Source organism: Otolemur garnettii, unplaced genomic scaffold, assembly GCF_000181295.1.
Source record: "Otolemur garnettii isolate 467f Iridium unplaced genomic scaffold, OtoGar3 scaffold00023, whole genome shotgun sequence".
Taxonomy (NCBI): domain Eukaryota; kingdom Metazoa; phylum Chordata; class Mammalia; order Primates; family Galagidae; genus Otolemur; species Otolemur garnettii.
The window spans coordinates 10344802-10369479 of NW_003852418.1; the positions used below are offsets into that span (position 1 = coordinate 10344802).

Genomic DNA, 24678 nt, shown 5'->3' on the forward strand with positions numbered 1-24678 from the left:
GAATATTATGCAGCCTTAAAAAAGATACAGACTTTACCTCTTTCGTGTTTACATTGATGGAGCTGGAAGATAGTCTTCTTAGCAAAGTATCTCAAGAATGGAAGAAAAAATAACCAATGTACTCAGCCCTACTATGAAACCAATTTATAGCTTTCATATGAAAGCTATAACCCAACTATAGCCCAAAAAGAAGGGGAAAGAGGAGAGGGAGGGGAGGGGGAGGATGGATGGAGGGAGGGTAATTGGTGGGACCACATCTACGGTGCATTTTACAAGGGTACATGTTAAATTTACTAATTGTAGAATATAAATGTTATAACACAATAACTAACAAAATGTGGTGAAGACTATGTTAACCAGTTTGATGAAAATATTTCAAATGGTATATAAAACCAGTACATTGTACCCCATGATTGCATTAATGTACCCAGCTATGATTTAATAAAAAAAAATTAAATAAATAAATACCCTATTTATACTATGTAATTTAAGGCTGTGTATATAAATGTCCAATCTCAGAGGAATTTATTAGCTGCATTAACAAATAACTACATGTTATTAATAAAAGACATTTTATATGAATAAAATTCTACCTTAAACTTTAAAAGAACAGAAAAGGCTTACGGATCCCTGTGTCAGACAGGAGATGGCCCCAGTTGAGGAAAGGATCAGCCTTCACAGGGTACCGTGAAGCTCCCTTGTGCCTCGGGATTCCCAAGGAGTGGCAGAGCAAGCCAGGGCTGACAGGTAAACTTACCAGAAGGAAAGCACGCACGGTGGGGATCTTGTTCAGCTCCACCAGCAGCCGCAAGGCCTTCTCATGATTGCTACAGTATTCCTCATACACGCAGAATTTGTCCTTCTGCAAGACAAGGACAGAGCCTATGGGAAACAGTTCACAGCAGGAAGGGAGATACCTTAATATGAGCCAATAGCTGCACCAGCAGGCTGGGGGGAACAGGCCACCCCATACCCTGGGGATGCTGCAGCACAAGGGATATTGGTGAAAGTGTGTCCCCGCTCACTGCAGGCCTCCCTGCTTCCACTGTAGTCCCAGTGGAACAGCCCAGGGTTCGTGAGCATAGACTCAAGTCAAGCAACCTAGACTTGAACCCTGGCTCTGCATTTCCCAACTGTGAACTCAAGCCAGTTACCTGACCTCCCTGTGCCTCCGTTTCCTCATCTGTAAGGTGGAGTTAATAAAAGTCCCCAACTTATGGAGTTGTTATGGCGGAGAGATAGCTCTTTTGACCTCCAGATGCCTCTGAGCCCAAAGTTAGACAGAGGTAACCTGTGGGTCACCAGGTCTGTAACCATCAGTCAGGGCTTCCGGAACTAGAAGAGACAGGGGCCATCTTAGCAGGAAACTCTTCGCTGAGCTTTCTTGGTTCCAAACAGCTCACAAAACCTGCCAAACCCCAAACAAGGATGTCCTGGGTGAGGCCACTAGAGGAGGAAGTGCTGCAAGGTCTCACTCTTGGATGTCGGGTGGGGGACAAGACCTGAAGAAGCTAAGGAAGGAAGAGGTGGGTCTGGAGAGCAAGCAGCTCGTCTTGTTTCTAAACAAGCCCCTAGTCAGCCTTCCAATGGAGGCTGCAGGAAGCAGAAAAACAAAGAGAAGGGAGCATGGGCTTGATACTCAGTAGGCATGCCCCAGTCAGTAAGCATGCCCAAGGCACCGCAGCTCCCCCTGGACTCTGAGTGCACCACCTGGGTAGAAACCCTGAGTAGCAAAGCGCCCATGTCAGTGCCCATGGCTAACACGGGCTGTGCACTGAGCATTTAGTAGGGCTGCCCCTGCTCGCTTGGAACGAGGGGAAACTCCTTCCCTTGTCACTCTTCATAATAACCGTACATGCTAATGAATGCAGTGGACCCATTTACACATGGGAAAACCAAGGAAAAGTCATTTGCCCAAGCCCTCATAGCTAATGAAATGGCAGGACCAGCATCCAAACTCTCTTAACCCTCACACCAGTGTCCAGCTAAAGGGACACAAATACACCAGGTACAAATATCAAGCCAAAATCCATAGGCTGAGCTCAATACGCATAATAACAACGTGCACAGAGTGACGCTGTAAACCCAGACCCACACTCCCTAAGCGACCCTGAGCATGTTGCTTCACCACCCCGTGCCTTGATGCCCTCATCTATAAAATGGGCATACTAACTGATCCCCCTGCCAGAGGATTAAATAACTTCGAATATATAAAATGAGTAGAACAGTGCCAGAGACACCAGAAGCAACATGTAACACTTTACAACACAAGTATTAGCTACCTACATAAACACAATTAACAAACATGAATCCACAAGGGAAAATACTAAAACAAACAATGTCACAATCACCCAAAGTATACACACAGGTGCACACACCATAGGACAATCCCAGTATGTACTCCAAGGAACCACCAAACCACCTCCAGCATTACAGCACACAAGCTATGTGCTCCAAACACCACCACCAATGTCATCATGTACACAGAACAGGCCCTGAGTCACAAACCACAGCGTCTCCATCAAGTACCTGCAGCCCAGTGAGATGTCAACACACATACACACACACACAGAGGGAAGGAAAGAAGAAGGGACCCCCAGGTTCCCCGGAATTGCCCGAGCAGACCTTTTCCTATCTCCACTTGTCTCAAATGAGTGTAAGGGACCACTAAGTTCAAAGGAAATGGGTGAGGACGTGTCTGAACTATAGGGGCTCACCGAGCCACAGATAAAACCAGGTGAGGGGGGCTGCCAGACCTATCTGGAACCAGGGCTTCTGCTGCAGACTGTGGTGAGGGCAAGGAAGAAAGAGAACTTTGTTGTGGGTGACAAGAACCGGCCTGTGTGTAGGCGCTTACTGCTGCAGAGAAGGCCTGCAGGGCTGTAGAGGGAGGACAAGGCCCCAAATGCAGGTGCCTAAAGGGCAGTAGGAGGTCTCAACCATATATAAGGAGTTTAAAAAAAGAAAAAGTCCCTCTGCAGCCAAGAGCCTGGGCTTTCTCTGAGCCTACAGACCCCACTATTAGTGCTGCTCTGAGAAAAGACACTGAAAGCCCCCAAGACCATTCTCACCAACCGGTATCAGGACCCACCTAGTAAGCATAGATACAGGCTTTGCAGCCAGACCACCCCAATTCATAACCCAAATCCCCTAGTCGCCAGCTCTGTGACTTTGAGCAAGACAAGTACCGTTTCTGCACATCCGCATTCTCATCTGTGAAGCAGAGACAATAATGGCATCCCCGTGATAGGGTTGTTATGAGGATTAATAGGTGAATTTACATTAAGTACTTAAAACTGTTCATAGTAAGTGCTCCTAAATATTAGCAAGTATTACCAGTGCTCACTAACGTTGTGGCTATTACTGCCACCATTTCTACTGTAGAAAATTCGCTATCCTATTGATGAATGGCTCTGTGTCAGGGCAGGGTGGTTGGTGGCAAGAGAAGAGACCAGCAGAGTAAGCAGGAAGGCAGCTGGGTGGACCTGTGAGTCTGGGGAAAGCCACCGGGAAAGGCCCCAGGCAGATTCTGAGAAATATGGTAGCCTTGACCCCCAGCAGGTTTCACTTCTCATTCACGTACTGTCCTTCTCCCCCAAACTCCGGGACTGAGCTCCACGGGAGCAGGGTTTGCGTCTGTCCAGGTCACTGCTGCGTTGCTAATGGTGACAAGCAGTCCCTGGCAGAGAGCAGTTTTTGTGACGATGTGATTAATGAAAACAGAAAAACAGAGGGAAGAACTAAGAGGGGCTCCTCACACCAGCATCATACTTCTCCCCAGGGTGACCCCACCCCAACCCTGGACGCCACAGGTGAGTGATCCAGGAGAACCAATCAAAGAGCCCCTCTGTCGTAGTAACAGAGGCCATGTGACCATGCTGAGCCAATGAGAGCACTTAAGGTCCTGCACTGGAACCACTGGGAAGAGAAGCCCTCTCTGAACTGCTGTTGAACCTCTACCCCCCCACACACACTGCCCCCCACCCTCCAAGAATAAAACCAAACCAGAGGAAAGCAGAATTTACATTAAGTGCTTAAAACAGTGTACAGTTAAGTCCTCACTAAATATCAGCAACTATTAATATAGCTGCTTATGAATGTTGTTGCTATTATTGCCAGGGACAAAGAAAGACCAACTCCTGAAAACTCCATGTGGGGCCCTGGATCCAGCTATGCCTGAAGGCAACATACTCTCCTAAACATTTTTCATTTATGTTCACCATTTAAAAAGACTTTAAAAATTCCTTTTTCTCTTAAAGTGTGTGCCTGAGTTGGTGGTTTAGTCATGTGCACTGAAGACCATCTTGATACACACAACTCTGAAAGTGGGAAGAAAGTGAAAGATGTGAGCCCAAGTTTAGTGAGCGGACATGGGCTCCCTGTCCATCTCCCTCTGTACCATAAATGGGCTGGGCCAGAAAGCAGGGGCAAAGCTGTTTCTTCTCACATGCCAACCCTAATCAAGTAGTGCTGGCTGGAACACTGGTGAGAAGGCTTCTGGAGCCCGACAGGGAGCCCCAAGACAGAATGCTATGATTGATTAGCAATGTCTGCACAGACACAGGAGAGGAGAGTACGTGGTAAGAGTGCCAGGTTTGTCATTCCCCATCCCCTGAGCCCCTTCTCTGACACAGCCCACAATGTCACCCTCTCCTTCAGCCTGTGGAAAGGGCAGGGGCCCAAAGCTTGAGGTGTGGAGAAGTTAAATTTAGCAAATGACAACATCTTCTCTTCAAATCCATGCCCAGTTCAATCACTCCATGTCCTTTCATTGAGCCGGACCCCCGTTATGTGTCAGATTCAAGATCCTGCAAAGGAAATGCTGCATTTGACAGTTCAGAGTCCAAGTGTTCAATTTCCTCCTAGAAGTCCCACAAGGGACTTTGATTGCTTTGCCAGAAAGAAACTGACACACGGTTGTACAGACACAGATATGGTGGGTGGGGAACTTGTGGCTATGGGTTTGGGGTGTAAAGGCGGAGAGGGGACAGTTGTTAGCTGAAGACAATCAGGGGAGGAGATTTAGACCCGGGAAGGAGAGGGGGTTTCACGGATTGTCAGAGGTGACATCTGCTGTCTGCAGTGCTGAGGATGACACCAGCTTCACAGAGAACATCTCTGTCACAGCCAGACCACTCATGTCACAGCCAGAAAGACGGAGACCTGGACAAGGGAAGAAGCTGGTCACGCAGACTCCTCCTCCAGTGTGGAGGGGGGTGGAAAAGTCAAGTCTCAACTTTTCAAGGGTCTCCCCGCCCTATCATCCCCCCATCCACACAGCTGCAGGGAGAGGGGATTAAAACAGAAACAACCACAAGTTTAAAACCTCTGACGGCTTCCTATAACCCTCAGAATAAAATCTACAGTCCTGACCTTGACCCACAAAGCCCTATCAGATCTTGCCCCCATAATGCCCCAAACTCTCTCCTCGACTCTCTCTGCTCTGCCCACACTGGTCTCCCTTCTGCCCTCAAATGTGCCACGCTTGCTTCCTGCTCAAGGCTTCTGCCCTTTCTTCCCTCAGTCTGGAACACTCTTCCCTAAGATCATCCCGTTTCACCACCTCAAAGAGGCCATCTCTGCCCGCTGCCAGGGTGGCCTCTAGGGTAGCCAGATAAAACACAGGATGCCCAAAAGAATTCTAATTTCAGATATACAACAAAGAACTTTTCAGCATGTCTCAAATATGGCAAGAGGCATACACGAAAAAATTATCTGATGTTACCTGAAATTCAAATTTACTTGGCTGCCCCTTGTTTTTATTTGCTAAATCTAGCATCCCTGCCCCTGACCTCCCAATTGAAAGCAACCTCTCAATTTGGGCAGAGTCACTCTTCACCATATCTGCATTTTAGGCTAGTCACAATCTGCATCGCCATCTGAAGTGACCTCCCTGTTAACTTAGCCAGTTTCTCTAGCCTAGGAGCCTCAAGGCAGCACCCCCAGGGCCTAGCACAGAGCAGCACACACAGCAGATGCTTAATATGTGCTTCAGGAGACACTGTCAAGGAAGATGGTGAAAAGCACAGACTCTGGAGTCAGAATGTGTCCACTCGAATCCGGGCTCTAACACCTTACCAGCTGTATAAACTTGCACTATAACAATTTCTCTAAGCCTCAGTTTCCTCATCTATAAAATGGGCACAATGATAACACCCACCTTTAAAGACTGTTGTGAAATTTTAATGGATTAAAATACGTAAGGCACCCAGAACAGAACCTCATACAAAGAAAATGTCACCTCCTTGCTCGTTTGTGATAAACCCAAGTCACTACTGGCTGGATTTAGGGTAAGGGGGTGAGGGATTCTCCCCCTGTCCCTGACAGAGGCAGCAGCCGTGGGCTGGACTCTGAACCAGGGCCCCTTCCTCTCCTGGGGAGTCTGTCTGCAGAGCTCTGTTCCCAATTACCACCTCACCAACCCAGATGCTGCCTCAGCTGGGGCAAAACACTTTGCAGGCAGGGAGTAAACAAGCCAGGGAATGAGGCTGGGCTGGGGCCACTGTCCTATAGGATCTAAAGTATGCTGTGGTACAACATTCAAATCCTCCCCAGCAAGGGCAGAGGCACCCACTCCCCCACATGCTGAGAGTGGTGACGGACAGTGGCCCTCAGGTAAGGCCATCGACCTCAGAGAGCCGCCAGCCTGAAGTTTGACACCCATCCCTGGGAAGAACCCACATCCAATGACCGGGCACCTTCGTGAAGGGCCAGCCTCACTCCAGAGATCCTTCCAAACAGGATCACCTGAGGCAGGGACAGAGCTTGTGCAACCTCTCCCTTCAGCTGCTTCTAAGAGGTCACCTGCACACAAATCTCCAGCTTCTGGAAACCCACCCTCCGGCCAAGGGCTGCCTCTGAAACTTCTGAGAAATGTGATGTGGCATAATCCTCCATGAGCCAGGGGGGAGGAGGGGAGGATACTAATTTTCAAATTTAAAAGATGATTTTAAATCTAAAAACACTGAATCACATACAGAGAAAGCTGGCTGCTTTTTCCATCGTCCCATGTAGCTCAAGGAGGGTCTCAGTGAGACGTGATAGGATGTCCACACCAGTCTGTCACTGCGAATCTTCCTTTCGCTCTAACTGGAGACAGACCTCAGGCTTAGAGACACAGGTGGGCAGGAGTTTCTAGACAGAATGTGGTAACACAGCTTGGTTTCCATCACACTTATTTTTACTATTACCTTCTATTTATAGCAGACACATTCATTTTCCATTTCCAACAATGATGCTAATCTCTCCGTTTAAATAGGTTTATTTAAGGTTTTACTAAGTGAATCAATTTTTAAAGGATTAAACAAGTAATACAAGAGGTATTGGGTAGGGCAAAAATCAAACTTAGTATGTGATCTATGAGCTGAAGGACACCAGCTTAGCCATCAGGGAAGTCTACCCCTGCCAGTGACAGAGCTGTGACCTTGGGCCTGACCTTTCTCCCAGTTTGTACATATATCAAGTGGGCAAGCTTGGGGATAGACAATTTTTTATCCAGGGACAGGGAGGTGAATGTGACAAAGTCCCTGCCCTTGTGTTGCTAATATTCTAGGGGTAGACAGTCAGTTAAAAAAAAAAAAAATGGTACAGCCAGGTGTGTGGTGGTTTACACCTGCAATCTCAGCACTTTAGGAGGCTGATCTGGGAGGATTGCTTGAGGCCAGGAGTTTACGACCAACCTGGGCAACATAACCAGACTTCACCTCTACAAGAAATTGTTTAAAAATTAGCCAGGCATGGCGGGGGGTGTGTATAGTCCCAGCTACTCAGGAGGCTGAAGCAATAGGATTACTTGAGCCCAGAGGGTGCAAAGGCTGTGATCATGCCACTGCACCCATCCAGACAACAGAGCAAGGCCCTGTCTCAAAAGCAAAACAACAATAGCGAAAAGGTACAAAATATCTGACAGGTCAACGGGTGATCCGAGTCACCGAGAATAAAGAAGTAGGAAGGGGTCCGGAGGCAGGAGCATTACAGCTTCCTACAGGAAAGTGGCATCTCCAAAAAGACTTCAGGGTTGGGCGGGAGAGAGCCACAGGGATGTCTGAGGGCAACAGGCCCACAGAAGAAACACTGAGCTCAGAGGCCAGAGGCAGAAATGGGCTCAGCATGTTCCAGAACAGCCTGGAGACCAGTGTGAAAGGCTGTGAGATCCGAAGAATGGATAGGGCCTCCTGGGTGTGGGGATTTAACTCCAGTGAGGTGGGAACCTCTGGAGGGTTCTGGGAAGAGGAGGGAAGAGATCAGATTAATGTTTCCAGCAGGTGTCTGCAGCTGAGGAAGAATCAATCCCCCAAACACTTCATCTTTGTCAAAGCCATGGATGTCCATCCTTGGGTCTAGGTCTCACAGCAGTTTTGCAAGGCTGAAAGGACAGGAACTGCTGAGTTAGGGAGGCTCACAAGAACTCTCCAAGAGCCTGGAACATGGCCCAGCACACCCAGTCCTGGGGACCCTGAACAAAGTCATGCCTCAGAGAAGAGAGGGTTGGACCACACACACAAATATGCCCGTTACACAGCTGAGTCAGATTTACTGAGTACTTATGTGTCAGGCACTACTGATTTTATTAATTCTCTCAACCACCCTGGAAAGTGGGCTTTACTATCCCCATTTTACTAACGAGAAAATTAAGGCAGACGGAGGTAGGCTATTCTCCCAGATCACAAAGCTATAACACAGCACAGCCAGGATGCAAAGTCAGGCAAGCAGGCTCTACAATGCCTGATCTCCTGGGCCTGGGGATGGATGCCAGGAAAGCCCCCAGCCCAGAATAGGTTCCTACAAAGGCCTGAACTTCACAATCAGTGTGCTATGATTCTGATGGCCAGCACTGCCTTCATCAGCTCCCCTATGACAGGTGACACCAGGAAAGGCAGGAGAGGCATGGAAGAAGAGGCTGCCTCATGTGCATGATCTTCCCCCGCTGGACCCCTAGTCTCCCCTGTAGAGAGAGAGAAGGAAAGAGGAATTCAGGGTCCAGAGCCCCTCAGTGATTCACGAGTTACACCCATTTACTCACAGCCTCTGGGATGTAGGCAGAGAAGCCAGAGGACCCAAGATGCCTGTGGGTTGTGGCAAGCTGGATAATGCACCTTGAAGAGCCCTTCCACCATTCTGGCTAAAGAACAGATTATCCCACTCCAACCTCTGGTCATTGGTTCACTGCCAGCCCCAAAGCCACCTCCCCAGAAAGATTCAACTAGCGTCCTGGCTGGAGTAACGCCCACAGCTGACACTCAGACAGCCATTAGCTCAGTGCTGGGCCAGCACATTTTATTCTGACAGCCCCGTGCAGCACGTACTATCATTATTCCCATTTTACAGAGTTGGAGACTAAGGCTCCGAGAGGTGAAGTGACTTGCCCAGGGTCCCGCGGCTGCTCAGCAGACCAGGGGTTTGATGGTCGACTGTTGTCTCCAGAGAATTGAGCATTCACTCTTTCCTCTGAACCTGAAGGGAAGACATTCCCTCCTGCTCTTTTCATTTTCCTATTTGAACATGATTATAGAACCTCTGTGGCATTCACCACTCCCCACCACCTCCACAGTCACATCACTGGTCCAAGGCTCCAGATGGGACTCGGTAGGGTCACCTCCTTGGGGTCTGACTGCTGCCTCCTTCCCCTCCACATCAGTGCTCCCTCCCAGCAGCCAAAGAGCCAAAGAGGATCACAACCCAATGCCCTCCACCGCACCTTTCCCACCTGTGCCCCATCCTGTGCTCTTATTTGTCCTTCTCAAACAGAGGGGTGTCTATCACATGAGCAGGAAGAGAACGCCGACAGGCATTGCTCACTTAGTGTGTATCAGAAGGTATGCTGAGCACTCTCCTGGCATCTCACTTAATCCTTGCCACAACATTGTGGGTTTGTACCCATTTCACAGGTGAGGACACTGAGGCACAAAGTCAGAAGAACTCATGGAGTGTAACACAATTACTGAGTGGCTCAGCAGCTTGGCCAGAAGCACTCTCCTTCTGACCACGACATGAGACTATCCACCAGGCTGTAACTCTCTGCAGACAGAGACTCTGACCACTAAGAGGTGACTCCTTGGAGAAGTGAGTCAGTGTTGATGATAAAAGCTGATACTAACTGAGCACTCACGAGATGCCAAAGTTTCTCCACCTTGGCACTGCTGACATTTGAGGTCAGATATTCTCTGTCGTGGGGGCTTTCCTGTGCATTGTCTGATATTGGGGGGCATCCTTAGCCTCTAACTAGAAGCCAGTAGCACACCTCCCCCTAGGCTTATCACAACCAAAAATCTCTCCCAACATTTCCCAGCGTCTCCTGAAGGGGCAGCTGAGAAGCCCTTGTCCATGCTCAGCACTTTCCTGTTTCAACCTAGGGAGGGGGCATGACCATCCCTACTTCCTAATCACTGGAGGAAACTGAGACTCAGAGAGGTGAAGGAGTGTTCCCTCCCCATAAGGAGGGGCCCACACAGCACAGGAAAGAGGTTATGGACAAGCAGTTGCCTTCCCTCCTCCAGCCCACCACCCAGTTCCACGTGAGTCAGGAATCCTTCAGGGGGAGAAGCAATGACCGGCGGCCCAAGTGGGCACCCAAGGACCCACTAGCCAGTGGGTGGCTGGACTCAAACCCAGGGCTGTCTGAAGCCAAGTCCATCTTCTCGGCTACTAGCTACTCTGTTGGTCATTAGTGGCAGAGGGGCCCAGGTCATGAAGTCATAGGACCCCAGGACATAGTCCTTCAGCAGGGGACACACTGTGTGAAAGTGAAGGGGAGGAGAAGTACCCAGTCTGCATGGCCCGCCTGCCCACTATGGCTGTTCCTCCTCCCAGACGGGCCTCTGAAGGGTGCTGGCCAGGGACGGGAAAAGCAGGAACCTAGGCAGGGAGGTCCACGTCTCGAAAGCTACAGAGTCCACCCAGGGCTGCAGCCCCATACTCACAAATCTTAAGAAAACATTCCCAAGTTCATGCTGAGACTGGGGCTCTGGTTGTAAACAATACTCCAAGGCAGCCAGGAAATCCTTGTGAACTTCCAAGATGTCTTCGATATTTGAGAACAGTATCTGTAAGAAAAAGTCAGTCCCAAGAAGCGTGTTAATCCAAACAGAGAGAGAGCAAACCTGAGCATAAAAAATATATATAACCCCTGGTGCAGGTGAAGCTGCAGTAGAACAGGCACCCTCAACACTAGACCCAGCTTACCACTAATAAGAGAATCATTGTAACAAAAGTATTGCCAACATTTACTAATCAGGATTAGTGATTAATCCTGTGCTAAGAACTTCATGTGCATTTGAGGCATCTAATCCTCTAAGTCCATGAGATGGAAATTACTGTTATTCCCAATTTATAGATGACGATCTAAGGCTCAGATAACATTCCCAAGGTCCTACCGTCCAGCAAGTGTTATAACTAAACTTCATGCCCAGAACATAGAAACATATCACAGAACTGGTGTGTCCAATATCACAACAGGACTAATTTTTAAAACACTGAGCGTATTTTCATGCACCTATTAAAATACGCGGTAGAAGAAAATACAAGATGTTTGAAATATATTGTTTAGACTCCCACAAACTATACATGACCAGGGTCCTCAAACTATGGCCCGTGGGCCACATGAAGCCCACCGAGGACATTTATCCAGCCCGCCGGGTGCTTTTGCCACCACTACCTGTCCTGCTTAGTAGCCGACTCGTCCCAGGGCCCGCAGTCCAGCCCTCCAACAGTCTGAGGGACAGTGAACTGTCCCCCTGTTGAAAAAGTTTGAGGGGCTCGGTGCCTATAGCTCAACCGGCTAAGGCGCCAGCCACGTATACCTAAGGTGGCGGGTTCGAATCCCCAGCCCGGACCCGCCAAACAACAATGACGGCTGCAACCAAAAAATAGCCGGGCGTTGTGGTGGGCGCCTGTGGTCCCAGCTACTTGGGAGGCGGAGGCAGGAGACTCGCTTGAGCCCAGGAGTTGGAGGTTGCTGTGAGCTGTAATGCCACGGCACTCTACTCAGGGGGACAGCTTGAGGCTCTGTCTCAAAAAAATAAAAATAAAAATAAAAATAAAAAGTTTGAGGACCCCTGCAGGAGACTATTTCCCTACTTCAATATAAAGTTTAAAGTACACTTGCAATTTGATCCAGCAATTTAAAATTTCAGAACTTAAACTTGGGATCATTTGTTTCCAACTAGGGGCAATTTTTGCCTTTCAGGGGACATCTGTCACATATTGGGGAGGAGAAGGGAAAGTGCTACTGGCCTCATAGACAGAGGCCAGAGAGGCTGCCAAGCGTCCAGCAATGTACAGGACGACCCCAAGACAAAGGCTATCAGGCCCAAGTATCAACCGTGCCAAGGTCGAGAACTTAGGGGCTGGCCAAGCACATACACTGCAGCCTTATTCACAGCAGCAAAAGTTGGACACAAGCCAGATGTCCATCAGCAGGGACTGGTTCATGAAGTTAAAGGTAAATGAATTCCACATACTGGAACTCCATGTGGCCTGTAAAAAGAACCTGTAGATGTGCATATAGGGACATGGAATCCTGCCACAATCCTGAATACACATTGTTAAGTTCAGGGGGTGGGGGAATCCGATGTCAAACAGGGTTCTAGTTTGGGCCTATGTGCATAAAATAACAAGCCAAAAAAGGCCACTCCAATCTATGCTGGTAGAACCAGAAAGTCTCTGATGATGACACAGCTGATAACTAGTCTAAGGACTGGCGGAGAAAACCAGGGAAGGCTTTCTTTTTACTTTAGGACCTTTTTGGGGGGAGGGGGATTGTTGTTTTATTTTGTTTTGAGACAGAGTCTTGCTCTTGCTCAAGCTGGTCTCAAACTCCTAAGCTCAAGCAATCCACCCACCTTGGACTCCCAGAGTGGTAGGATTATAGGAGTGAGCCGTCGTGCCTGGCCATACTTTAGGTCCTTTTGAACTGCATAAATTCCTTTTTTTCTTTTTTTTTATTAACAAGTGCTTTCTTTAATTTTTGAAGAAGACACTTCAAAAATCAAACATAGTAAAATGAGTAAAAGATAAAGTCAGGAGTTCCTCTCCTATTCAGCAAGCATTTACTGAGCACCTATTATGTACCAGGCACGGGTAGAACCCCTGATGATACAGGAGGGGACAGACGTATCAGCTCCCATCTGAGTGACATTCCAACACAAGGAGACAGACAGCAAGTAAGTAAAATAGAGCTTTGGGGATGGAAAGAAGCTCTAAAAACAAACATATTAATGTAACAAGGAGTCCCAGGATGGGGCAAAAGTTTGCAAATTTCCATACTAGGGCAAGTCACTCTGAGAAGGTGACAAATGAATTGAGACCTGAAGGAATGAAGGCCAACTCCATGGGCCCTTCAAATGCACAGAAAATCTGCAGAAGGAGATGGCCTCACAGGGGCAGGGAGGGCAAAGGGGCTGGAGTCCACTGCTCAGTCCCGGCAGGGTCCTTCTCCGCCCCACCCTGGGATGCTCACCACATGAAGCGGCTGCAAGAGTCACCCACACGCTCGGGTTATTTTTTTCCTCTCTCATTTTTTCCAGCTCACATGTTGGAATTGACTTCAGTTAAAAACGCATGTGACAGACTCTATTGTTACACTTACTGCAAGGAAAGGCTGCAAAATTTCAAAATAACTGTCTCCTGGGTGTGTATCTAAAAATGAGAGCCTGTGCCCACCCAAAAGACGTACATGACAATGGCTGTAACGGCCCAAACTGGAAATAACTTACATATGCACCCACAGGAGACTGGACAGGTGGACTGTGGTGCCTTCATACCACGGAACACCACCCGGCCATGAAACAAGAATGAGTGAGCCACAGTTACACGCAACAGCATGGGAAACCTCACACGGGCAGCAGAAGACACGGGACCCAAAAGAGTGCGCCTGGATATTATTTCAAGAACAGGCAAAACTAATCAGTGGCCCTGGAAGCCAGCGATGACCTTTAGGGAGGGAGGACTTTGAGAGGACACAGAAGTCCCAGCTGGGAGCGGGGAATGTTCTCTGCCTCCGTTTGGGTCATGGTCACACCAGTGCTCAGTGCTTAGGGTATATACTCTTTACTCTATGGGAGTTAAACCTCATTAAAAAGGCAACTTTTTTTACGAACTGTAGTAAGTTGAAGTTTAAAATCACCATAAATAATTTTTAAACTATAATCGAACACAATACGTAAATGTAATAAACAGTAAGTGCTCAGTAAACACTTGGTAAGGGAATGACTGAATGAATAAATGAATGCATAAAGAGCTTAGATCTCAGTGAACACACACACCCCCACTACCCCCAGGACCAGCCACTACAGAGACCCTCAGCAAGATCCTGAGGTCACCGCCCTCTAGAGCAGGGGTCCTCAAACTTTTTAAACAGGGGCCCAGTTCACTATCCCTCAGACCATTGGAGGGCTGGACTGCGGGCCCCGGGATGAGTCGGCTGCTAAGCAGGACAGGCAGTGGTGGCAAAAACACCCAGTGGGCTGGATAAATGTCCTAGGCAGGCTGCATGTGGCCCGTGGGCTGTAGTTTGAGGATGCCTGCTCTAGAGTAACCAGGAATCTGGGGGGAACTGTCTTCCTTGACCAGGTCTTTTGTGTGCCATAAATGGGGGCACCTTGGATACTTGCCCTACCCTGTCTCCCCATCTCCCCTTGGACCAGGACCTCAGAGCCTGGAGGACTGAAAGGCAGCTCAGAGAGTGAGGTCACCTAGAAAGCCAGGCCAGGGAGCCAGGGCGAGCTCAGCCATGCACAGAGGCCTATTGATATCCTCCTCAAGCTCCCAGGGCCGCAGCCAAGGCAAAGCCGGACCCAATTACTCATCAGTCCTGCCTTGACACTGGATGCCCAGTGCGGGGGTGGAGGCAGGGCTGCTGGGGGGCAGCAGGGGGGTACCAGAATCCCCAGGGCACTTGGAAAGGGATTTTCCACTGGCTCCACGCCAGGGCACCAGGGCACTGGAAGACAGGGTGGTCACCCTGAGCGAGGAGAGGAGCTGGGGCTGGGGAGCAGGCCCGGGGTGGATTCCTCCTGATTCCCCCACACACAGCTCGCTCAGAGGCTACAGAAAGCAACCCGGGGTGGGGCAGAGCCAGCAGGAGTCACGTCTCCCCACTGCGCACCCTCAGAGCAGGGGCCCGGTAAGAGCAGGGTACAAAGCATCAGGAATGATCCAGAAAGGGGACAGCCCAAGCGTCCACACCTTGACATTCTCCTCCGTGAGGCCCTTCTCCACCGAGTCTGCCACGTTCTGCCGAATGCGATGCAGGAATGCCTGTGGGAAAGAAGCAGAGAGGTGAGCATACACACCTCCCGTTTTCCCCCGGACAGCCCCCCACAGAAGGGTCACAAATGCTAGCTAGTCCCTGGAAGGTGCCACAGTCCAAGGACACGCAGGGAACAAAAGCAAACTTGTTCTGGGAAGTATTGGAATATCCCTCACTCCCACCCAAGCCCCAAATGTTCACTGAGCACCCACCAGGCCTGGCCCTGTGGCAGACCCAGAAGGTACAGAAGGGAACCGAGCCCAGCCAGAGCTCAGACCTGCTTCATCACACCCGTGTCACCTCTCAGACTGCAATTCATTTCCACTTTAAATATATATATATATATGTTTTCTTTTTTACAATTTAACTTCTAAATCATAACACACGAAAAGGCTCAAAAGTCAAATGTTTAAAATGTCAAAAACACAAAAAGTCTCCCTCCTTACCCCAGCCCCCACCCGACCCCCCCATGGGAACCACAACAGCTAGCAGAACCTCTCGGGTATCCTTCTAGGCAATCTATGCACATGCAAACACACACAAATCCACATCAACACCCATCTATTTCTATTTTCTCCTCTTTTTACACACCGAAAAAATAGCAACAGACATGGGATGCCCTGCTCTTGCTTTTCCCACTTAACACAGGTCAGAGCACTTTCCAGATCGCTACCTGGGGAGCACCCTCGTCCCCCTGACAGACGCCCAGGATGCTGCTGGATGAATGGGTCACAGTCCTTCCTGCCACTCCTTCCGGAGCCCAGGAACACACACATTTCTCTCCTCTGTGAGATTCAACAGAGAATGACCAAAAAGAGGGCACACCTGCAGAGGACATGGGGCCTCGAGTGCACACCCATCTGAGGAGGACCCAATATCGCCAGAGGTCGTTTTTTTTGACTGAAGCTAGAAATCAGAATTTTTAAAGCAGTCTCCCAGTTTTTAAGCATTAGTGAAAGAGGCCTCTGTGATTATGAGGAACTGGATTTTAGGGGTTGAACATGAAATGGGGGAGATCAGCATGGAGAGGTATGGGGGGCCAAAAGGGATGGGCCACCTGGAGTGGTGTGGGTGGGGGGACAGAGTAGCAGAAGGAGGAACAGTCGGGGGGGTCCCACAAACAGGCTGAGGGGACAGGGTGTATGTGGGGGAGCAGAGTCAATACTTGAGGGACATGGAGGACAGTCACCCACAGCATCTTCTGCCTGGTTTGCCTCAATTCCAGGATATGGGACATGATCCCAGGTTAACCTGGCAACAGCCATGTGGTGAAGACTAGGAAAAGGAACCCACATAGTTACAGGGCGACTGTGAACAGAAAGTGGGGGGGCTGTCAATCGTCTGCCCTGCCAAGATCAATTATAGCATGCAGAGTCCAGAGGGAGGGCTGGGTACAGGCTAATTAAGAGCGTGTCCCATCTGCCCATGCTTGTCTGGGGAGATCTGTGAGCAAGCACCTGGAGATAGCAGGGAGAGCCCGAGACAGCACTGGGGTCAGGGAAGCAGGGGCAGGTGGGCAGAGAGGAGGCTGGCCCTCCGTGGACGGCTGTCAGATCCTTTCCCATCACTGGAGAGGTGTCCATGACTCCAAAATAGCATTCCACCTAACAGATCACAGAGAGGGAAGCTGGAGACACAGAAGGCGGCAGCTTTGTCTCTGTCTATACTGAGTGTAGGGCAATCTCAGCCGGTCTCAGGGCTCTGAATCCTATCTTTTTGGTGATGACCCCCACATTGATACCCCTCAGCTAGCACTTCTCCTGAAATCCAATCTTCTCTCCAGCTGCAGATACAACATGTGTCGTCCCCCCCCTCCCCCCGCCTCAAACTTAACTCATTCATCATCTAATCCTGATCTTCTTCCAAACCCATACCACCAGAGGACCTCCCCACCTGAGTAATAGCGCCCCTGCTTTCCAGGGGCTCCAGATAAAACCCCCAGTCATCCACGACCTCTCTTCTCCCATGCTCCACTTCTGACCTGCTGGCTTTACCTGGAAAACTGACCACTTCTCCCCACCTCCATGGCCACCTGCCAGGCCAAACCACCATCCTCTCCTGCCTAGACTAACACTGTCACCTCCTCCTGGTCAACTCCACCCCACCCTCCCAAAAGGCTTTTCTCCACACTTAGAGCCAGATGGATCCTTTTAAATAAGTACATCAGAGCCTGTCAGTCCATGGCTTTAAATTCTCCATGGCTTCCCAGTGCACTGAAAATCCAAATCCTGCCACAGCCCATAAGGACCCTACAGCCTTGTCCTTGTTAACTCTGTAATCTCACCTCTCAGCACACCATCCCTTCAACACTCGAATGATCCTCATTCTAGATCTACCCACCTGTCAAACACACTCCTGTCTCAGGACCTTTGCACATGCTGTTTCTGCAGGATGTTCTCCCTCATCCTGCCCTGAGCAGGCTCCTTCTCATCTGTCAGGTCTTAACTTGAATGTCACCTCCTCCAAGAGGGCCTTCTTGTTTTCATGCTCTTTCTATCTTCCCATCTTGTATAAGCCCATTTGCTAGGTGAGAAAACTGAGCTTAAGCAATCTAAGCACCAGCCCCTAAGGGAAAGGCCAAGGTAAGGGAGCATGGCTAGGATGAAACCTGAACACCCCAATCCGCGAAAAGATTAAAGTCATATATCTTCTTCCTTCCTGCTGTGTGACCCCCGGAAAATGCACTAGCCTCTCTGAGTCTTAGTTTATTCTCCCCAAATAGGGAAATCATAGTAATACTGTGCCTACCTTTCTAATATGATAAAATGAATGGAAACTCCATGAAGGAGAGAACTTACCTTTCTTATTAACAGCTGTGTATTCTCGGGGCCAATGTAGTGCCTGGCACATAGTAGGTACTCAAAAATCAAAGGAGGATATGGAATGTGGCTCTTACAGTGCCTGACACCTGGCGAGAGCCTTAATTCAGGCCCTTAGGTAGTCTGCTGATCTTACTTTTGAAAGGATGGGTGCGGGGAACAGAAACAGGCGTTCCTAGAGAATGTTTTAACAGGACCTGGGTTACAGAGGGGAAGTCGGGTCCCCAGCCTCCCCAGACTGGAGGGAGATGAAGGCAGCCTCCCCAGGCACAGCCAGGGAGGGCAGGAAGCCGGGAGTACTCAACTGGCCTAGATCAGGGCTTCCTGTCCCGGTTTCTTCACACGAGCTGGGCCACCACTATTGTGATGCAACAATGGGAGGCTGGGGCCACCCACAGAGGAACTGCAAACAAGCCAGCATGACAGGCACCATGGGCAGCTTGTGACCCGGAAAGAATGGGCAGGCAGGGGCTCCGGGCCCAGCCTCAGTGCTGCCCAAGCCACGACTGACCAACCGGCTTTTCCAGGCAGCACCGATGTCCTCTGTGCTGCCAGGGGTGGTTAAAGGGACCCTCCAAGGCGTCTCTTTGTCCAAGACTTGACAGCTTTGAAATGCTGAGGTCAAAAGCAGCTCTCATCTTGGAAACCTCTTTTAGACCATTCTCAGGATTTCCAGGGCTGCCTGAGAAACTCTTTCCAGACTAAGAATCTTTGTCCATGCTTAGACCACTTGTCCCCCCATCTCCCCACATTCTACTCGTCTTGTTATGAGGATGATGATGAACTCTATCAAGGATACAGAAAAGTATAACACAAAACTTAACACACACCCACAAACTCATCCCTGCCCAGCTTTGGCAAATCTTAACATTATGTCAAATTCGCTTGAAACCACTTACAAGAAAAAATTCATCAAGTTTAGGGGAGATACAGGTAGGAAAGAGGCAGGAGGGGGCCTTTTGGAGGGCGCTGGAAACATTCTATGTTCTTATCCCAGCCATGGTTACTCAGGTCACATATGCAAAACCCCATCGGTGCCCGCTTGAGACTATTCCCCATTATCATGCAGATATCCAACCTCCATGTGGGAAAGGCAGGGAGGAATCATTACACAAAGAGGTAAGCCACCTGGGCACCTTTCCTCCCTGCAAAGGACCCACCACCCAGGCCTCGGGCTCCTTATTCCCACGCTTGCCTCTGCCCACCTGCTACGCTCATGCGTCTGTTAGGTCCGAAAAATCCTCCCAAATTAGCCCCAACAGACGAACTCCAGACACGCTCCGATGTAAAGGGCAAGAGGTGAAATTTTATTCAGACCGGTCTGGACCCTCCCGGCATGCAAGCCTAGGACGAGCCCCGAACCTGGGGTAGAGGAAGTTTTTATGGGGTACAGAAAGCAAGAGGGGTAGGGTCGGATACGAGGACACTTTTCATTGGTGGTTGGTGATTTCATTAGGGAAGGGGGAAGTAAAGGAGGATTTGTATTGGTAGCTGATGATTTCACTAGTAAAGGTGATTTTGGATTGGTACAGGTGAGGGGGTGGGGGGTCCCTTAACCGGGGGCTAGAGTTGGTGCAACCTGGTTACTTGTATTTCAAGGTAATAGAAACTTATTGTTTATTATAGCAGCTATTTGCCTAAGGTGACTCAGTTTATGGCTCAGTGGCTGTGCAACCTGGGGAGGGGGGAGGCAGCAGGGAGTGGCTCTGCAGGTTTCACTGGCAGAGGTTGGGGCGGAAGGGCTATGCGGTAAACAGCTAGGAATGGGGCTTGTACTGTAAACAGCCAAGAATGGAGCTAGTTTGGCTCTCACACGTCTATAAGCAATAGAGAATACTGTTCCGCGTGTTCACACTTCTATAAGCAGCATGCTTTCAGCAACTTGATTTTCTCACACTGTATCACGTCTTCTACATTTACCCAAGCTGATACTCTGCACTGGGCAGGACCTGCCATCAGCCCCCAGCTGTACCCAGAAGCATGCCCAGTGCCTGCACCTGCATCTCTCGGCCTGAGGGTTCACTCTTGAGTATAGGGAAGGCTGGATGTGCCAAAGAAGTTAAGGCTGCCTGGGAGACAGAGGACACTGACATGCAAATGCAGATGAGGAAACTGAGGCACACGATGGATGCCATTTCCCTAAGTGTCCCAGCAGGAGGTCTTGGGACCCACGTGGTCACCTGCTTGATGACACATCCTTCTTGGTGGTTCATTTCTCTTCCCTGCCTCACTCCCCCACTCTCCTCCTGGTGCTTCCTGGGGTGACCTCCCAAGTAAACTACTTGCCTTTGAACCAGTCTCTAGATGTGTCTCTTGGGGAATCTACACTATGACAGACCTCAGATAGTTCCTTTTCTTGATCAGTAGTTAAAATTACAATGCGGTAGCCATCATTGTGCCGCACACATTTATTTCAGGGTCCTCACTGTAAACAAAGCTACAACGAACAGGTCCAGGGGGCTGAGGTGTTAGTTCTTCCAGGTGTATAGCTAGATCTATGGGGTTCAAGTGTGCAAGCTCCCCTAAGTGATATGGAAGCTTCCTGGAGCTCAGGTGTTCAAGGTCCTTTAAGTGTATACTCAAGTCTTCTGGGACATCAGAAAAGGAATCCCCCCTATACCTATGACTTCTGGGGCTCTGCTGTGCCCATTCCTCTAGGTGTGCAATGACTGGCTATTGATTAAGGACATGTTCAACTTGGCTAGTTAAAGCCAAATGCCTCTCAACGTGATTGTTCCAACCTACAATCGGATCAGCAATGGATGAGAGTACCCACTGCTCCACACCCCAGAACAAAACACATTCTCTCATTCAGGCAACAAACATTCGCTTATACCTACAAAATCCCATCATAAGTTCATTTCAATCCCCACCACCAGCTTTCACGGGAGTTATCTTGAACTCATTCCATAGACGAGGAAAACTGAGTTTTAGGTGCTGAGCAGCCTAACAGAGGTCACCCAGCCAGAAATCAACAGAACAGAACTTGAACCCAGGACTGTCTGGCTCCTGCTTGCTGCTGGGAGGAGGAGACCTCAGAGTGGCTGCTCACTGGGCAACTGGCCCAAGTGTCTCCATGGTGCATGACTGATTAGTGATGTCTGCCACAGATGTGGGAGGGACAGGGGTAGGAGGATTGGGAGTTTGAGAGCTCCTACTACACCAAGGAACCCAGAAGGTGAGAGTGGTCTTAGGTCAAATAGCATGCTGTTGACAGAACACAGCTTAGAACCAGGTCTCCTGATGTCAGGCCAATCTTATCCCTGCCCCACCCTGCCTGTGCCCATTGGTTCTCAGCCTAGGGGTGATTTTTGCCCCCCATAAGACTTCTGGCATGATCTGGAGACATTTTTCATGGTCGCAGCTAGAAAGGTGGTACTCCTGGATTACTGTGGGTAGAGGCAAGGACATTGCTAAACATCCCTCGATGCACAGGGAAGCCCCACAAAGGTGTATTTGGCCCTAAACATCAATGGTCCCAAGGTCGAGAAACACTCATCTTAGAATAGGCTCTTGTTAAAACCTAGAAAAAAATCTAACCCCTTCCACAACCACAAGACCCTGTCTGATGGGCTCTTCCCACAACACTTGCTCAGCTCCAGCTGCACTGGTCCCCTTAAACACACCAAGCCTGTCCCCTCCTGTCCCCAGGCCTTGGCACTTATTCTTCTCTGCCCACAAAACTTTCCCCCAAGACACTCAATTGGCAGGGGAGAACCCCCTTCACACGGGCCTCCCCTCGGACGCATATAAAGAAGGATCTCTCTACCCCTCAGCAGTCTGAACCCCCGTACCCTTCACAGAAGTTAGTGCTAGTCGCTACGCTCTGATCAATTCAGAGTACCTATACGTATGATTGGTCAACATCTTCCCTCCCACTAAAGTATCGGCACCCACGGGGCAGAAGCTGCTTTCACTCATGGCTGTCTCCTCAGCACCTGGAAACGTGCCTGGCAGATAGTAGGTGCTCAAGAGCATCTGTGGAAGAAGGGGAGAGAGAGAGAAAGAAAAGGAGCCTAGAAAAGGCTCCACGAACAAGCTGGTATGGAGTTGGAAGAAGCTACTAGAAAAAGATCTTTTTTTTAGAGCCAGAGTCTCACTTTGTCGCCCTCGGTAGAATGCCATGGTGTCGTGACATCACAGCTCACAGCAACCTCCAACTCCTGGGCTTAGGTGATTCTCTTGCCTTAGCCTCCCGAGTAGCTGGGACTACAGGTGCCTGCCACAATGCCCAGCTATTTTTTTGGTTGCAGTTTTGGCCGGGGCTGAGTTCAAACCTGCCACCCCCAGTATATGGGGCCGGTGCCCTACTCACTGAGCCACAGGCATTGCCCATAAGATCATATTTTTATTTGTTATTATTATTATTATACCTGCTGCCTTTGGGCCTTATGTGCAAGTGCTGCTCTCAGTGTTTTATTCCCTAAACTCTTACTATTGCGCTCATTCTACAGAGGAGGGAACTGAGACCCAGCACAGTAAGAGCTTATCTAAAGCCACAGGTGGTAAGTGGTGGAGCTGAGCCTTGAACCCAGGCATCTGTCCTGGAAACAAGTCCCCAGCTTGTGAACAACAAACTGCAGGAGGCTTCAAAACAGGTAGCAGCTGCCCTTAGGAGTGTCCCTGGGGAACAGCCATCTGTCTGGGACCTGTGGCCACAGCCTTGGGAGGATAAATCACTCCCTAGAGATAAGAAGGACAGAAAGAGGCCTTGAAGTCACTCCTTGAGACTGACAAGGGCAACCTGATCTGACTGTGGGGTTGAGGGGCAGCCCTAAGCTGTCCCAAGGACACCCCACCCCCACCCCTGCGCCTTGGCTAGGCTGACCTCACCAGACATATGGCGAAACCTGAGAGGATCAGGGGACCGACTGGGAGCAAAGGGGGCTGGGGGTGGAGCATCCCCAGACCACAGGAAGGACAAAGGCCCCATCCCCAATGTGGTCTGGGCAGCCAGGGGTCCAAAGCAAAGAGTCATGGAATGGTAAGGGCCTTGGAATCCAAGTAATAATAATAAAATAGCCATAATAACAGCAGAAGGGGGCTTGCCCTAAGCAGTTCCGCAGAGCCCAGAATTTACCAGAATTTAGGGAAACCCCAATTATACCATGATCCCTTCAGATGCTGAAATCCTACGTTCTATCAATTCAAGTTCTAGGCCTTTTTTATCGTATAGAAAAAAATAAATCTCTTGTGTGGCATGAAGATTTAACTTCAGTGTCCAATTTATAATTCCATCACTAGGGGTTTACTTCAATAAATTACCATTTTGACAAAGGACTATCACATTAAAAATGGTTTGCACAAGTCCATATGACTTAGCAATTATGAAAAAGGCTGTCAGTGTACTAAGAAAAAAATCCAGTTAAAGAAGAATATGTAACATATAATCTTTTTATTTTTTGAGAGAGTCTCACTTTGTCCCCCTCGGTAGAGTGCCATGGCATCTTAGCTCACACCAACCTTAAACTCTTGGGTTTAAGTCACTGTCTTAGCCTCCCAAGTAGCTGGGACTATAGGCACCCACCACAACAGCTGGCTATTTTTAGAGACGGGGGTCTCACTCTAGCTCCGGCTAGTCTCGAACTCGTGAGCTCAGGCAATCCACCTGTCTCAGCCTCCTCCCAGAGTACTAGGATTACAGGCGTGAGCCACCTCGCCTGGCACAATCTCATTTTTGGTTAAATGAATTAAGGAAATACCCTAAACTGTGAGGAAAGTGGCCAAGATTACTAGCTGTCCCCCAGTATCTATTCTCTCCCTCTTCTGTAGCCACAGAACTCCAGATTTGAGAATAAAGACTGTGCTTCTCAGCTTTCTTCTAGCCAGATGAGTCAATGGCCATGTGACTTAAGTTCAGGCCAGTAGGTATAAGCAGATGTATTATGTATAAGATCTTGGCAGTATCCTTGGGATGGGCAGAGACATACAGAGATTCTCTTTCTGCTATTCTGCCTTCCTACTAATCGAATCGCAAATGCAATCTTGCACCATGAGGTGGAAGGCATGTGTTGAAGAAGACAGAGCAGCTTATGTCCCTAATGGTGGGGACCCAACGTTATCCGCCCTAGGTTGGCTGTAATTACATAGGAAGGAAATAAACTTCCATCTCATTTAAGGCACTCTTTTTTTTAATTAAATCATAGCTGTGTACATTAATGGGGTACAATGTGCTGGTTTTATACATTATTTGAAATATTTTCACCAAACTGGTTAACATAGTCTTCACTGCATTTTCTTAGTTATTGTGTTAAGACATTTATATTCTATACCTAGTAACTTTCACCTGAACCCTTGTAAGATCCACCATAGGTGTGGCCCTCCCTCTACCCATCCTCCCCCCCTCCTCCCTCTCCCCTTTCCCCTTCTTCTAGGGCAGGCATCCTCAAACTATGGCCCGCGGGCCACATCAGCCTGCCTAGGACATTTATCCAGCCCGCCTGTCCAGCTCAGGACAGCCGGCTTGAAGTCCGGCCCTCCAATAGTCTGAGGGAACAGTGAACTGGCCCCCTGTTTAAAAAGTTTGCGGACCTCTGTTCTAGGGCTATGATTGGGTTATAGCTTTCATAAGAAAGCTATAAATTGGTTTCATAGTAGGGCTGAGAAAATTGG

The 24678-nt window shown here is 49.2% G+C and overlaps 1 protein-coding gene across 1 annotated transcript in view; it reads right to left on the reverse strand.

The window, feature by feature from the left end:
- PREX1 (phosphatidylinositol-3,4,5-trisphosphate dependent Rac exchange factor 1) overlaps window positions 1-24678 on the reverse strand; it is a 191233-nt gene that overhangs the window by 104563 nt on the left and 61992 nt on the right. Inside the window, exons 2-4 of the mRNA XM_003787681.3 lie at window positions 15184-15255; window positions 10920-11042; window positions 758-862 (exon numbers count right to left, since the gene is read on the reverse strand). Coding sequence (XP_003787729.1) covers window positions 758-862; window positions 10920-11042; window positions 15184-15255 — 300 coding nt within the window. The remainder of the gene's footprint in view (window positions 1-757; window positions 863-10919; window positions 11043-15183; window positions 15256-24678) is intronic.